General features: G+C 39.0%; 1 protein-coding gene across 1 annotated transcript in view; it reads left to right on the forward strand.

The window, feature by feature from the left end:
* The window catches only part of Spata16 (spermatogenesis associated 16), a 243106-nt gene that overhangs the window by 85842 nt on the left and 139598 nt on the right, over positions 1-17666 (forward strand). Inside the window, exon 3 of the mRNA XM_075950646.1 lies at positions 7466-7555. Coding sequence (XP_075806761.1) covers positions 7466-7555 — 90 coding nt within the window. The remainder of the gene's footprint in view (positions 1-7465; positions 7556-17666) is intronic.

A 17666-nucleotide genomic window follows, 5' to 3' on the forward strand; every position in this document is an offset into this window, starting at 1 on the left:
TGTCTAAGTTTTTGACAATAAAAGAAAATAAGACAATAAAAAGTAATACCATTCTAAAATGTGCAATAAGAGAAATAAAAGTCACAAATTGGAAATAAAGAAGCATTTTATTTACAGATGTGGTCACAGTCCATGCAGAGAATCCTAAAGTATCTTTGGAAAGGCTTTTTAGAAGTAAATCTCCTTTATAAATACATAGCAGAGTACAAGATCGATGTCCAATGAAATCAGTTACATTTCCCTAAGTCAGCAAAGAGCAGAGAGAAATCAAAGCCTAGAGATCGTGGTCCCTTATGGAAATAGAAAACATCAAGCACTCTGGGCAGATCTAACACATTCGTGTAAGATTTTCATACTAGGATTCTAGGACATTGAGGAAAGAAAGGAAGCCTAAACTGTGGAGAAACCTATTTATTGATCATATGATGCAATGTTGTTAAAATATCAAACTCTCTAAATCTGTATGAAATTTAAAAACCTCAATGGACAGTTTTGGCAACTAGCATACCATTTTTAAAAAGTACAGAAAAGTTAAGTTTCTCAAAGTTTTAAGCAACTGTAGGGGGCAATGAAGTCTACAGGGAAAAGCATAGATTAATGTCAGTTACCTTTGCCTTATACCATACACAAAAGCATAGATTAATGTCAGTTACCTTTGCCTTATACCATACACAAAAGCATAGATTAGTGTCTGTTGCCTTTGCCTTATACCGTACACAAACCTGGACTTAAAGTTGTGGCTATGGGGAGGAGCTCCTACCTAGGCTCAGGGCTCGAGCTTTAATTCCTAGCACTAGGGGAAAATATAATTAAAACAAACTGATAATAAAAAGAAGTCAAGCATGGTGACATATGTCTTTAATCTCAACACTCAGGAGACAGAGGCAGGTGGATCTCTGTGAGTCAAAGGCCAGCCTGCTTTACTGAGTGTGTTCAGATAGCCAGGAGTACATAGTGAGACCATTTTTCAAAAACAAAAATAAATGAGTAACAACAAACTCACGTCAAACAATACATAGACATATCTATGATGCCAGGTTTGTTGATGGCACCATGACCAGCCTTAGAGCATACTTCTGTAACCCTATCACTCAGAAGTGTGAGCAGGAGGATTGCAACCTCAAGGCTGGGAGTACTCAGTACCACTGTGGGAATGCAGAGGACTCGGGTCCCCATTGGCAAGAGAAGGTAAGCATATGGTTGCCACAGGACCCACCATCCTTTTTTTCAGGTGTTTTTCTGAAAGAAATGAAACTTCAAGCCATTTTATTCATATTGAGAACCAACAGAAACTCATCAGTTACTAAACGAACAAAGTGACTGTGAGATGCACGGATAATTTAAAAGAGCAAAATGGAAGTGCAAACTTCATGATGCAGCCGTGGGTGCAAAAGCATTACAGCAAAGATGCTGTGCAAACAGAGCAAGGCTCCCTGCTGTAATGGAGCTCCATGTTGGAGTCCTTAGCATGGATGAGGCCCTGGCTCCACACCCCAGCATTGAAAAAAAAATGGTTCCATTTTTATAAAATTCTGCAGAAAGCTGAGTAAAGGTACTTAAAGTTTATCAAAAAAGAAAAGCTATAAGCAAGCAGGATGAAATAAACTCATCATTCTTGGGAATGAAAGCTAAAGTCATGGATAGACAACTGAGAGCTAGAAAGAAAACACATTTTTGATATAGTAAGAATAAGAGAAAAATAAATTGCAAAGATGACAAACTTGATTGGTAAATCAGTTATCTCTCTTTTTTCTTGATCCACGTCTGTCAATTTAACCAATTACAAACAGGAAAGCATCCGGGGTGGGGAATGTATCTGTACTGAAATGATGACTTTTTGCTTTGCACTCTTCCCTACATGATGCGCTATCACAGCTGTTTACATAGCAACGACATTTCAGTGTGCATGACAAGTAATCTAGGCATGATTTAAACTGATGGAAAGACATGCATGCATTGCATGCAGATCCCACAGCATCTTCCACAAGGCATTTGAGCCCCAGAGATTTTAGAATCCGCAGGGGGCCCTGGCACCAATGGCCCGTGGATAACAACAGGTGATTTTATGAAAGAAAAATTGAGCAAATTGAAAACCCAGACAGCAAAATTAATAACTGTGACTAAAATGAGTTTAAGGAGAATAACAAAACTTAAAACCATGACAGCACAACTTTAATATAACATTTTATTTAAAAATAAAACAGTGTAACTTCCTTAATCTTTAGCTTCAATATCATGCTTGTTTTTAAGATGTTTGTGAATCAGCATTAATTCTTTTCTACAAAAGGTGAAATAACAGAGCGCCGTCACTCTTCTCAAACTTACATACAATGGTAAATATCAGAGAAACACTGACGGGGCCCTAGACCATCTCCTTCAGTTAATTCCCTTATGAAAAGAATTCAGTCTACACAAAAGGACAAAGAAATTAGACGTGTATTGTTTTGGAAATCAGTAACGTATTCTTGCAGATAATATAGAACTGAATTGATATTGTTGATATTAAGTAAGAAGAATACAAAATAAGTTCATATATAAGCAGTGAGAATAAGAAGTGCCTAAGAATATAGTAAAAAAAAAAAGATTTGGTTCTTACATCTGTTGTATGTAGTATTTCTCAAATTTGAGTGTGCATTCAGATCTCCTGTGGTGCTTACCTGTGAGACCTGGTAAATGCAGGTTTCAAAGGTTCTGCACCTGATAGGAATCAAGGTCTCGGGTTCTAATGACTATTTAAGTGCTGCTGTAGACCATTCTCTGGACTGGAAGGTGTAGACGTAAAACATGTTCCACTGAGCATGCGTTCTTGTATGCAACCTTAAAACATGAGAACGGACAAGGAATTGGTGAAACTATTTGTCAAAGGTTGTCCTTTGCCCAGTCCCAATGGCTCCATCCACAATACAACTATATCTACAGAACACCTCACATACCTAAGACTCTGGGAATCACTGCAGAGGAGGGTTGGGAAGACTAAGGATCAGGGAGGTTGGTGTAAGGCTGTGCCTTCTACTAATGTCAGGATCTACACCCATAAAGTCTCACCAAGATGACTTCACAAATATGAGCTGACACCAATAGACTTACCAAGGATGACACCAATAGGCATGCCAAAGTAGACAGCAGAAAAGGCCCTGATGCTCAGCCCTACACAAAGAATACAGGCAACTGAGGAATGTTAAGAGCTGGAGAAACAGTCCTCTCCATGGTAGAGCACATCAGTTTGTTACCCAGTACCAAATGCTTGCTCTGAAAACATATATACAGGTAACATTATGCAAACTGAGCCAGTTACATTTAGGAAATGTATGTATATGCATATATATTTGCATAGGAGCATGTAACAACAGTTAATGAAAACAGAGGCCATGGATTTAAAAGAGAGCAAGGAAGGTATATGGGGAACTTTGGAAAAAGAAAAAGGAAGGGAGCAATGATATAATTTTACTAAATTAACAATAAGAGAAAAATGTAAAGCTTGTACAATATTCCAATCCATCCTTAAAGGCATGAAAGGTTAAATGCTACTGAGACCAATAAAATTGTTTAAGGAAGAGAAACACTACATTTTGGGACAAGAATACATTAGAAAAAAGTTTACCTTCATAGTAATAAAAATCAGGAAATCATCTTTTGGTTTGATTTGTTTTGTCTAGGGGTTTTGCTTGTTTCTATCTTGTGTTTGTGTATGTATTTGTTCTGAGATGTGTCTCTCTACACAGCCCGTCATAGCCTTCAACTTGCACTGTTCTGCCTTCCAGCCATCCTGGCTCAATGTTTCTTCAGTTTAAAGGAGACAAAGACTGTAAGCTTCATCAGAAAAAATAAGTTCATCATATTAGCTAACACATTTCTTCACAAAGCAGACAATAGCAGGCTTTTTCCCTTCCAAGAGGATTTATTTCAGACTCAATTATTCTTCGTACAGTTTCCATCACGTGAAAGACTGACCACATCAAGTATGGAGACGTCATGTCCCACCATGATGTAGGTGTGCCTGTGACCTCAACATCCAGCACTGAATAAGGACAAACTCTTTGCCTGATTAATCAGGAAGCTAAGGACAGGTCTGAAACAGTCTTCCCCTCAGACATCACTGTCTCACAAGAACTTAACAGATCAAGGGGCTTGCCCGTTCATCCAATTATGTGGATTTAATACAGAGGTGATGTGGGATTCCCCTCTGTATACTATTAATATGTATTATTGACATTGGTTAATAAAGATGCTGCTTTTGGCCAATGGCTTGCCAGAATATAGCCAGGCTGAAAAAGACATGCAGAGAGAGTAGGCGGAGTCAGAGATAAGCCATGTAGCCACTGCAGGAGACAGGCGCCAGACAGTACTTTACCAGTAGGCCACAACCACATGAAAATACACAGATTAATAGAAATGGGTCCATTTAACATATAAGAGTTAGCCAGGAATGTGCCTAAGCTATTGGCCAATCAGTGTTGTAATTAATACAGTTTCTGTGTGATTATTTCTTGGCTGGGAGGCTGGGTGGCTGGGAAAGGAACAAGCAGTCTCCAGCTACACAGAGGTAAATGTTAAGGCATCCACAAACAGAAATCATAAAAGCACAAGGCTACCAAGGTTACAAATTACTTTTAAAAAATAAACTTCTACCTCACATAATCCATTATTTTACACAATCCTTTGCCCTTAACACGAGCCTGTCAACCAAGCAAGCAGCCAGAACCTGCTGCTCACACCAGTTCCATTCTCCTCTCAGAAACTCAGACTTCCTGTAATTCCCTCTGACAGGACGCCGGCTTCTTCCCAGAAGCCCTATCAGCATAGCTAAATGAGAGTCACTTCCTCTGTTCTGAAGACCAGACTAATCAGCACAGAGGCCTCCTTCTGATTACAATCACAGCTCCCTCGCTCCAGCCCCGGGGAGACTGTCCGTTTTGGTCATAGTCAGCCCTGCTGACTCTCCAAATAGAGTCAAATGAGAAATGATCAGCCACCTTAAGAGGACAAATCATCATTCGCCCAGCGAGTTGCACACAACCGAGAATAGATCTTTAAAAGGACATGTCATTTGGAGACGCAGCAACAAATTAATGGAAGTGTGGAAACTACAGCTTCATAACCAGCGCTAACATTTGCCTGCCAGACAGCTAACAGGAACACACAGTGAAAGCTGCAATTACGACAAGAGGGTCAAAAATAATGGGTGGCCAGATGTGACCTCTCTTCTGATGGTTCTAAACGCCCCTTTGTGGTTCCACCCAAATGGGGGAGACTGGTCCTGGGTCTGCTTTAACAGCTACTTTTTCAAGTGGGGAATAACATGGTTCAGGGAGGGTGAGGTTGTAGTCAAAATAACATAGCCCAGACTAACAATAGTCCCACATCTGATCCCATATTGCCTCCAAAACACAGAAGGCTCATTATTACACGTGATTTCAAAAAAATCAGAATAGTTTCCATGCTGCCTCCTCTACGTGGTCTCTGCCCACCCACACCATTAACCATTCTTAATGTCCCCTGTCCCTCTTCCCTCATCCTGTCTCACTTTCCCTCACTCCTACTCCTTGGTACAGCCCTCCATCCTTCAACCTAATCCCCGCCCCCTTTTTTTTGGAAAAGCAGAAATAGGAAAGTGCACTCTAGGCTAGCAGCACACACTCATTAAACAATGTGCCTACCACACCTGAAGAAGAATGCTACCCATGTGTAGATGGAGGAATAGAAGAGTTAGAACTCAGAAGAAAAGCTCTTTCAGAATCCGAGACCATGTCCCCGGACAGAACTGTGTTGCTGGTCATTGGGCTTGCATTTGAGGATTACTTTCAGAAAGTATAATAGGCAACATGCTTAACAGACTGGCTGCTATCTGAACTGGTAGAGCGTTAGTGGTCGGTGTCTATTAGTAGCTTTACCTTCCATCAAGAGAAGCCCTGTGATAATTCTTAAGTATCCTGCGATTCACTGAGATCTCACCAATATAAATGTTGCCTGCTCTTTGGGAAACAAACACCCATTTTCAGAAATTGTTCCTCGTGGAGTACGGCCCATCCTCGCTAACTGGGACCCTCTGATTAAGAAGACATCGCAAAGGAGACAATAAGGTATACAACACAGAGCTGGGGCTGTTAGTGGACTAGAGTTTCTTTAACCTCTGTTTTCCATTTGTGTTTCAAGTGGAATGGATTGAATCACCTTGTCCTATGTAACAACAATCGTCCTGGGCCGCATGCAGGGTAGTTACTTCTCTTTGACCCTTTTAGAAGCAATGTTTCTGGGAGTGAAAGTATTTTAATCTGTGAGTTTCTCAGCCTCAAGTTTGTGATTCAGCCGAAAAGAATCTCATGCATTCTCTAAAGTTGGTCATCTCTGTTTACATGCATTTTTAAGAAGTGGTTTATAGCTCCAGTATTTCTCAAAATGAAAATCAACTGTTAACTTCAAAAATGATCCAGTTCCAAGTAACCCCATCAGCCTATGTTCTATAGTATGTTCTTAGAATGTTCTATAGTAACCCCTGTTGGCATCTGAAGCCCCACGTCTCCAAGTGTAGCAGGAGCTGCCTCTGAGACTTGCACTAACAGAGCACTCCCTTATCAACGATGGCTAAGAACTGCTTCTGAACAGACCCCAGTTCTGTCAAATTCTTCTAGTGTCGCCTAGCCTAAGAACTCTGAAGGAAGCAAGAAAGGGGAATTCCTGTCAGCTTAACCGTAGAAGAAGAAGCCAGCAAGACATGTTCATCTGAATTTTGACTGAAATACTAAAACTCTCGGACAGCACAAAAAAGCCAGCAGCTCAAGAGACTGGGCGTTTACAGTGAGCTGAGCCTTGCAATTGGTCTGAAGAGGAAAAGAAGGGCAAGCTGAGAAAGCCCTCACCTGAAAAGGGGAGGCTGAGAGCAGCCTCTTCGGCAGATATATACACAGCCACCCCCATGCACCACACCTTCCACAAAGCCTAACTCTCCAACTGAATGCGTCAGTTACGGGCCCTTTTATCAAAAACTCAACCGTTTACAATCACTCCCTTCTTTAAAGTAGCCACCCCAGAGTACACTGTGTGAAACCGCTTAGGGAAACGTAGTAAGGAGGCCAGAGGCAGGAGATGCAAGGGGCAAGCACAGTGTACGATATATACAAGACGGCGTCATAGAGGACCCGCCACTGTTGCCTGGTATACACACGCAAAATCGAGTAGCACCATGTTGTATACACAGCATAAGTTAGGTTTGCATTCCTTACCTTTACCAGACTCACAAAAATAAATTCAGTACTGCCAAGTAGCTTCTATGATGCAAACATAATCTGTTTTCCAATCATGCTGGCTTGTTTGTCTTCCCCGACAAATCACGAGGGATCTCATCTCATTCATTAGCATACTTTAAGATGATAGAGAAAATTGAATACATGTGATTACATTCCTATATACTTCTGGTAATCGTCCTTTAAGGATTAATGCCATTTGTATTTCTTTGATCTCTTTACAGGAGTATTGTTTTAAACCCAGCCTATTTCCGAAACCATCTTCGTCAGGCAGCCGTGTTTAGATGTCTGGAGAGATACTCAGAAGCCGCCCGGTATTTTTGTTATAATTTTGCAAAGATTTATTTAAAGTTAAATTAATTTTACCCTTAGATTCTGGTAATAGCATAAGAGGACATTCCATTTCTCTCATGGAATATGATTTTACTCGAATTATTGTCTTATAAATGTCAAGCCAACAATTATTGAGTATCTTTTTCTTTAATTAAAGCTATTCCATGTTCATAGCTCTTAGCAAAATTCAAACTTTCCAGCCATGAGGTCATTAATGATGATGGGAAAACTTTCATAGATATTAGAAATGAACTTGACCTCTTAGTCTCGAGGATGCTCTGATTGTAATGACATGGTTTTGTGACTCAAACTGTGGAGATGAAATCCAATTGGGAGGACAGGACCCTTGTAACCCAGAGGGCCACCTCTGAAGAGACAGCATCTGTTGGGTAGCACAGGCTTTCGGGGTGTCCAGATTGTTATCTTTTGGATGAAAGGGAGCTGAATGAATCAATGGCTAATGTTCTCATTCCCAGAATCCAAGGTACCAGAATTTGGCAAAGGATGTCAGATTTTCACAGCGGCTGCACGCCTACTCCAAAGTCCTTCCCACTTGGCAAAGACAAGGCTGCTTTTTTTCCAGAGTCAGATTAACCATGCTGATTCTTTCTCTTTGATTGGTCAATTTCCTCAAGGACTTTCCCTCTTTCCTAAAGTACAGAAACCCACTGTCCTGGAAACACATATGACTGTTTCCAGGAACTCAGTGGGGAAAAAGTATGTCTAGTTTCTAGAATTCCTCCATGCACACCTCCTAAGGACAAATCTATATTAATAAGGATGAGGTGTCTAGTCTTTGGGTAATTATCGTCTCTAGAACATTGGGATATAAATCTCTTTTTGAGGCTGAATAAAATGGTTCCATGCCATTGATGCTGTGATATGAAGTCCCCACATCTGATGTGGGTCCGTACATTGCTAGAAGCTCAGTTAAGTGATGACTGTGAACAGCAGAGCAAACCCCAACTGCTTGTGCTTCACGGTCACACATCTTTCTATCAGGGATAGAATCTGCTTTACAGCACAGAAACAGCCCTTTCTCGCTCTCTTGTGCTCCTTATGCCAGATACTGTTCATTGAATGTATTTTTTTCTATTGAGCTTGTAGAGACCTTTTAGAAATATCCCTAGAAAAGAGGACAAGAACACAGTCTTGGTTGGAGCAGAATAAAATTAGGGCTATTTCTCATGGTATAGCTCTGGGAGGATTCTGGTCATCACAGAGGAAACAGTTGACATTGATTAAATTGATAAAATCACACTTTATGCAACAAACTAAATTATTATTTCTGTAACCAGCAACATAGCTCACTACCCTGGAAAGCCTTCTGTGAAGTGATGGCTCCAACAGCTCTAGAAGTTTCTCTGGTGTATATGTATATATGTATAAGAATGTCTACAGTGACATAGAATGGCTTCCAAATCTTTCCCTCCTCCTCTAACACACATGACTATGTGTATGCACACATCCAAGCTGCATTTTGTGGGGAACATGACAATATTTTTTAAGTACTCAGAGATATAAAAACAAAAAATTCAATTCTGTGAAAAGAACTGACTCACAACCCATGAATGCCTGCTTTTCTTCCATCTCTTTGTGCTCAAAAGGATCTCAGACCCTGAAAATACCAAGTACCAGATAAGGATTCTGTATTATTTTAGAGTTATTTAGAATGTGGTGGTATGCGGTTGTTTAATAGTTACAGCAGCAAGAAGATGTTGCATTAAACTGAAGATAAGGCCAGGTTGAAAGCTGAATAAAATGTGCACACAGTATTGAAGATCACGTGACATACACTGCCTCCTGAAGTGAAGATACGCAATGAGAAAAATGAACAAGTTATTGTTCTCTGCATGAAGATCCAAAGTGCAGGTAACTCTACAGATAATAAGCAGAAAGCCTCCATATACATCACCATCAGCAGTGAAGAATGAACTGTGTGCTTCTAAATCTCTGAGCCAGAGCAGTGATACCACACTAAATGGCTTGCAAAGCCAGGATGATGGTGCGCATAGTGATATCTGAATTTCAATTATAAGATATGACAGTTAGTTACAAAATGCAAGGATGTTCAGATATAGTGGCAAATGCTAAGAATCTCAGTATTTGGAAAGTAGAGGAAAAAAGAACATGATTTCAAAGCAAACCTAGGCTATATAGCAAGTTCCAGCTCAAGCTTGGCTATGTAAGACCATATCGCAAAACCAAACAACAAGCAAATGAAGAAAGACAGAAATCAGCATGGTCAGTTCTCAGAAAATTGGGAATCAATCTACTTCAAGATCCATCCACTTTTAGACATATACCCAAAGGAGGTACACTCATACCAGAGGGACATTTATTCAGCTATGTTCATAGCAGCATTATTCATAATAGCCAGAAACTGAAAACAACCTAGATGCCCCTCAACTGAAGAATGATAAAGAAAACGTGGTACATTTACACAATGGAGTACTACACAGTTGCAAAAAAATTGCAAGCAAATGAACAGAAGTAGAAAAACCCATCCGGGGTAATGTAACCCAGATCCAGAAAGACATGATCTCCTAAAACCTTCATCCAATAACTGATGGAAACAGATGCAGAGATCCACAACCAACCACTGGACAGAGGTGCTGGGGTTTGGTAGAAGAGAGGGACGAGCAATAACAGGACCATGACGGGGAAACCCACAGAAACAGATGACCCTAACTAGTGGGCGCTCACTGACTCTGAACTGACAACCAGGGACCAATCTAGGCCCCCTGAAAGCAGGTGACAGTGAATGGCTTGGGCAGTTTATGGGGCCCCTGGCAGTGGGACCAGGAGCTATCCCTAATGAATGGTCTGGCCTTTGGGGACCCATTTCCTATAAAGAGAAACCTTGCTCAGCCTAGACACAAGGGAGAGCGCCTTGATCCTGCCTCAATGTGGTGATATGACAGAATTTATTGACTCCCCATGGGAGGTCTTACCCTCTCTGAGCAGCAGATGGGGGAAGTGGGAAGAAGTAGAGGGAGAAGAAGGAGGGGGGAGGGGAAAGTTGGGAAAGTAGGAAGAGGAGCAAAAAGGGGAACTGGGATTAGTACATTATATATATATATATAGATTAAATAGATAGATAGATAGATAGATAATAGATAGATAGATAGATAGATAGATAGATAGATAGATAGATAGATATAGATAGGATAGGACAGATGGATGGGTGGATGGATGGATGGATGGATGGATGGAGAGAGGATAATGGGTGGATGGATGGATAGATAGATAGATAGATAGATAGAAAGATAGATAGATAGATAGATAGATAGATAGATAGATAGTAGATAGATAGATAGATGATAGATAGATAGATAGATGATAGATAGATGATAGATAGATAGATAGATAGATAGATAGATAGATAGATAGATAGACAGATGATAGATAGATAGATAGATAGATAGATAGATAGATAGATAGATAGATTTTAGTTACTTCTCTACTGCTTTGATAAGATGCCATGATCAATATGATGTATGAAAGGAGTTTTGGGGGCTATTAGAGTCCAAGATCATAATAGTGGTCAGCATGTCAGCAGGCAGACAGGCACGGTGCTAGAGCAGTAACTGGAGGGCTCACTGCACAAGGCAAGGAGAGCTAACTTGGATTGTCATGGTTTCTTGAATCCTTAAAGTTCATATCCGGAGACACACCTCCTCCAGCAAGGCCACATTTACTAATCCTTCCCAAATAGTTCCACCAACTGGGGACCAAGTATTCAAATATCTGACTCTATGAGGGTCATTTACATTTAAACCACTACATTCTATATATTATATTAGTAAACTGGAGTTTATTAATAAAACTCTATATATAATAAAAAACATATTTCAAACTTGACACCATCATAATTAAAGTGTTTATTTTTAAGGATCACACAGTCATTCATAAACAAAGCATGTAGTCATCCTCCCATGGGTCCTTCCAAAGATAATGCCTGTTTTTCATATCCATATCAAGAGGCTATACAGAGATGGAGGCTCAGTTTTAAAGATCTCTTGAGACTTTGAAATACAGTTTTCCAAGAAAGTTCTTGATGTATAGATGTTGGCACTTATTGAAGGTTTATTAAATACAGTGATACCTTTTTTAAAAGTTGAGGTGAATCTAGAGAGATTACTCACTGGTTAAGAACACATACTGCTCTTCCAAAGGACCCAAGTTTGATCCCAGCACCCACATCAGGTAGCTCACAACCACCTCTAACTCCAGCTCCAGGGTAAACCAATACATCCCGCCTCTGTACTCACATACCCACACATGAATATAATTAAAACCAATAAAAATAAATTTAAAAGATAAGCAAGTATATAAACAATTATCTAGAATACACACACACAAATAATAAAAATTTAATAGTTGAAATAGTCCCATCAAAAGATATACTATTGAAGAATCATTTTTTCAATAACCAGTATGCAGAGCTTTCCGAATTTAAAGTTCATTTAAAAAACTATTTTAAGAAGATTATTTGCAAGTTATAATAAGTTCACACCTCTGCCATGAGCTCAGAAGTAGAATAGACTACATCAGGTGCATAGTGGTGGTACAGCGAGCTGAGGCCCCATGTGAAAGAAAGAGGAAAGAGAAGGAAGTAGTCTTCTAAAAGTGCTCCAGTGACAAGAATTTACTTCTTATGCATGCATTCTTTTTTAATATATCTAGCAATTTTTTAGGTTAGAATGCAAAGCAAGGTCTTGCACTGGACTTTTCACACATGTGCCATTGTCCTTTGCCTTCACTTGCCAACTCTTCGCCCCACCCACACCTGTTCTGGGTCCTGTTTTTCCACCCACAATAATTCCTCCTCTGCATTTGTGTCACCTGCTCTGTTCCCACTCAGCCTCACTGTGCATGCAAGGCTGAAGTTCCACATTGAGAACACGCAGGTTTATCTTTCTGGGACTGGCTTATTTTGTTTACCATGATAGTCTGAGGTTCCATGACTCTTCTTAAAATGTCATAATTTCATTCTTCTTCATGACTAAATAAAATTCCACTGGCATACATCCACATTTTCCCACCCATTCCTCTAGGCTGGCTCAAAATTTTGGCTACTATGGATAGTGCAGCGATAAACATAATTGTGTATTATCTCTGTTATGTGCCTATCTTTCAGCTATACACCTAAGAGGAGCACAGCTGGATGGGACAGGTATTCTATTTTCAGTTCCGGAGGACCCTCCATTCAGGTTTCCAGAATGTGTGCATGAGCTACACCCTGACCTAAAAAATCTATAAAAATGCCTCTTTCTCCACATTCTCCACAGAATTTGTTGCTGACTTTGATGAAAACCATCCTAACTGGGTGGGTTAGGTAGAATCTCAGTGTAGTTGCAATTCCCATTTTCCTGGTATCTACTGGTGGGCATTGAACTACTTTCCAAAATTGGCCATTTGTATTTCTTCCTTTTTGAACTATCCATTTAATTCATTCCATCATTTGTTTATTTAATGGCTTGGGTTTGGGGTATTTAATTTGGGGGTTATTTGTAGATTCTAGATATTAACATATGTCTATGTAGTCGGAAAATTTTTCCTCCCATTCTATGGTTGATTTTTCCTTCTGCTGATTGTTTTTTTTTTTTTTTACTGTTAAAAAGATTTTTAACTCCATTTGTCAGTTCCTCACGTTAGTTCCTGTGCTATGAGAGTCCTTTTCAGAAAGCTTTGGCCTGTGTGGATAATGTGAAGGGTTTTCCCTTGTATTACCTTTATCATTTTCAAAGTTTCAAGTCCTGTATTAAGATATTTAATACATTTGAAATTTATTTTCACAAAGAGTTACATTCTTTTACATTGGAAATTCAGATTTCTCAGAACCGTTTTTCCAATGTGCATTTTGACGTACTGCTCAGATATTCCATGGCTGTATCTGTGTGAGCATCTATGGGTCTTCTATTCTAATCTGATTTCCATGTTTGTTACTATAGCCTGCAGTATGATTTGAGGTCAGATATTGTAATCCCTCTAATATTACTCTTTCTGCTTAAGATTGTTCTGACTGTTCAAGGGTTATCATGCTTCCAAATGAATTTTATAATTTTTTTCTAGAACTAGAACTAAGGAAAACAATCTCATTGAAAATTTGATAGGCATTACCTTTAATCTGTTGGGTTTTTTTTTTGCCATTATAACCATTTTCACAATATTAATTCTGTCTGCCATGAGCATGGGAAATTCTTTGGTCTTCTAGTTTCTTCTTCAATATTTTCAGTATCTTAAAGTTTTTATTGCAAAAGTCTTCTAGGATTATTTTTGTGTTGTTATCTTTCCCTAGGCTGTGTTTTGGAGTCTTTTGATTGTCTCTTTTAGGTTTTTTTAAGCTATTGTAAACAAATTTCTTCATCCTTATTTCTCAAAAAGTTTATTATTGGTGTATAGGAAAACTATGATTTTTGAATTTTAATTTTGTATCTAAACTCCTTTACCAAAAGTATTTATGAGGTGTGAAAGTTTTCTGGTGAAATATTTCCTGTCTGAAGTGTAGTACCATACCTCTGAAAACAAGCCAGTTTGATTTCTTTCTTTTTTGTTTGTATAACTTTCATTCCTGTGTCTTATCTTGCTGCTCTAGATAAATATTCTAAGGTTGATGTTAGAAGAAATGTTTTCAGGGTTTTCTCCTACTTAGTATAACGTTGCCTCTGGCTTTTCATGGACTGCCTTTACTTTGTTGAAATAGTGTTGTGATGGGTGTTGAAGTTTATCAAATGCCTTTTCTATACCTATTAAGATTATATTGTGATTTCCACCCTTGGATCCATTTCTATAATTATTGAATTTAATAAATTGCATATTTTGATCCATCCTTTTGTCATAAAGTCTATTTTACCATAGAAGATGTGTTTTATGCCTTTTTGAATTTGGTTTGTAAAAGTCTTATTACATTTTGCAACTATATTCATTGGGGAAACTGATTAATAGCTTTCTTTTAATATCTATCTTTTTTCAGTTCTGATCTCAAAGTATTGCTAGTGTTACAGGCTGACTTTGGTCGTAGTCTTTCTGTTTTATGGAACAGCTTGGATAGTGTTATCATTGGACTTTACTTAAAGGTTAGACAGACTTTGGCAGGGAGTTCATCTACTCAAAGGCATTTCCTTCGTTGCTGCTGCTTTAATGGTTTGCAGTTGTGGGTCTGTCTACATTGTTTTGTTTCCTTGATTTAATTTGTGAGCAATATGTGTGTAGGGATTTCTTCAGTTTTTCTATACTTTCCAGTTTTTAATACAGACTTTAGCAATATTCCCTAATCATCCTATGAATTCAGGTAAAATATTATTACTAGAGATAATAACCACCCCTTCTTATCTCTATTTTTACTAATCTGGATTTTCTCTGATTCTGACACCCTTTCACCATAAGAGCTCCCTGGAACATTAGGAATAAAATGAACTTATCTCAACACAGTGCATGTTGCTTGTGGCGACCTACAGTCAACTTATACTAAGAAGCAAGAAGTTCAGATCATTCGTACTAGAGTCCTGGGTATCCACTTCTCCACAATTATCCAATATTCTGCTTGAAGTCTTAGATACTGCAATAAGACGAAAGAAGAAATAAAAATGATATAAACCAGGAGGGAAACATCAAAGTTTCTTTTTTACCAATGACATGATTCTATAAAGAAGAGTCCTTAGAGACTTAGCCAGAAAACTCTTATATCTTCAGCAAAGTAATGGTATATAAAATCAATATACAAAAATCAGTATCCTTCATGTATAGCAATAACAAACATACTATAAAAGAAATCAAGGAGATAATCCCATCTACAATTGCTTCAAAAAATAAATAAATATTTGGAATAAATTTAACCAAAGAAACAAAAGGTCCCCCTAAAGAGAATTTGAAGTCAGGAAGGAATAGAAAATGTAGAGGTGTTGTGTAACATGAGGGCCTGCTTGTCGGGGTTTCTGTGCAGCCACCAGGTCCCACAGACATTTTGTCCTAAAAAAAATTACACAGAGGTCTACATAAGTTATAAACTGATTGGCCCATTAGCTCAGGCTTCTTATCAACTCTTATAAATTATGTAGCCCATTATTAGCCCATTATTCTTATCTATGTTAGCCACATGGCTCAGTACCCTTTTCAGCAGGGTAGGTGGCATCCTGCTTCTTCGGTGTCTGGACAGGACTGTGGAAAAAGCTTCCTTCTTCCCAGAATACTCCTGTTCTCATTTCCCCACCTCTACTTCCTTTCTGGTTGTCCCGCCTGTACTTCCTGCCTGGCTACTGGCCAATCAGTGTTTATTTAAAACATAATTGACAGAATACAGAATTGTCCCACACCAGTGGTGATGCTCATAGACTGTGGGGATTAATGTTGTGGAAGTAGCTCTGTTCCAAAAGCAAGGTTGATCCAGAACAATTCTGTCCACACTGCAATGCCAATCTCCAAAGCAACAGAAGTCTTAAAAGTCATGTGAAATCACAGACGGTCCTAGAGAGTTAAAACAATGCTGAGCAGATTGATGATGAAGATGATGATAAAGATGATGACGATGATGATGATGCAGGAGTTATCATCATACCTGATTTCAGTTTACACTGCAGAGTCATAACAACAACAACAACAAAACAGCCTGGTCTAGCAAAAAACAGACACATAGACTAGTAAAATAGAACGGAAGAGCCAGGAAGTCCACATACCTTCAGTCACTTGATTTTTGGGAAAGATGATAAAATACATATTGAAAAACAGGCTTTTCAACAAATAGCACTGGAGAACCGGGGTATCCACATGGAGAAAAACAAAACTCGATCTATGTTGCCCACCCTATATTTAAAAAAATCAGTTCTAAATGGACCAGAGACCTCATTATAACACCCTGATACTCTGAACTCTTAGAGCAGAAAGTGAGGACAACACACTGAGACATGAGCGGGAACTTCAAAAAAGTTGGCAAAAACCATCAATACCTGATCAATGGGACTCATAAAACTGTGGTTTCTTCAGAGCTAAGGTTACAGGTAATCCAAGGAAAAGAGGGTAGAAAATCTTTGCTGGCTGTACATATGACAAAGGATTAGTGTCTAGACTACACAAATACACAACAAGAAATTAACCAAATCAGTAGATGAACTGATGATCAGATAGTCCAACAAAAATAAAATGCAAATAGCAAAAAAGAATTGGTAAAATATTTAATCTTGTAAGCCATCAGAGAAATGCAGATTGAAGCTATATTGAAGCTCCATCTGGCTCTTCAAAATGTCAGAAAGCAAGCTCGAAAGGTGATGAGGGTGGGAATAAAGGGAACTGGTGTGTACACCAGGGAGAGTCTGCACAAGTCCAGCCACTGTAGACATCAGTAGGGTGCTTTCTCATAAAGAGCCAAAATTGCCCCAGGTATTCCATTGCTGGGTACTTAACCAGAAGAAGCCAAGTCACCAAGACACAAAAATCCATGTGGCTCACCATTCACAAGAACTAAGTTATGAAGCCCATTGAGGTGTGGAAAAACACAGAATGGATAAAGAAAACATGCATACATACACAGTGGAATTTTTCAGCCATAAAAAAAACTTATATAATTTGTATGGAAATAGATGCACTGAAAATAAGCAAAGTAAGCCAACCTCAAACAGACAAATGCTGTATCTGTTCCCTCCTGTGTGGTTCCTAGATTTTATATGGATACCCGACACCATGTGCGTATGTATTACATACATGTAGAAACAAAGCTATTGTGGGGAACAATAAGGACCCTGTGGAGAGAAGCAGAAACAGCAGAGGTGAGAGAGTATACGGGCTTGAAAAGAATATGCCAAATATACATACGTGTTTGGAAATGTTTTCTATGACATAGCACCATGTAAAATGAATATACACAATGAAAAACTTTTCAACTATGTTATAATTTTAAAAGAATGCAAGAAAAAATATAAGAACAGCTTTTCTGAGGTCTTGAGAAATTTGAGATTGGCAGTTGTGTTCGCGGGAGAGGGGCTAGTCGCGCTTGCGCACTCTCACGTTGCTGTGGTTTACGCTGGTGTTGAGTCCTGGCAGGCTTGTGTCTCCTGACCACCAGCGCTGGCTTTGCTTTAGGATCTTCCTCTTCTG

Source organism: Microtus pennsylvanicus, chromosome 16, assembly GCF_037038515.1.
Source record: "Microtus pennsylvanicus isolate mMicPen1 chromosome 16, mMicPen1.hap1, whole genome shotgun sequence".
Lineage (NCBI taxonomy): Eukaryota > Metazoa > Chordata > Mammalia > Rodentia > Cricetidae > Microtus > Microtus pennsylvanicus.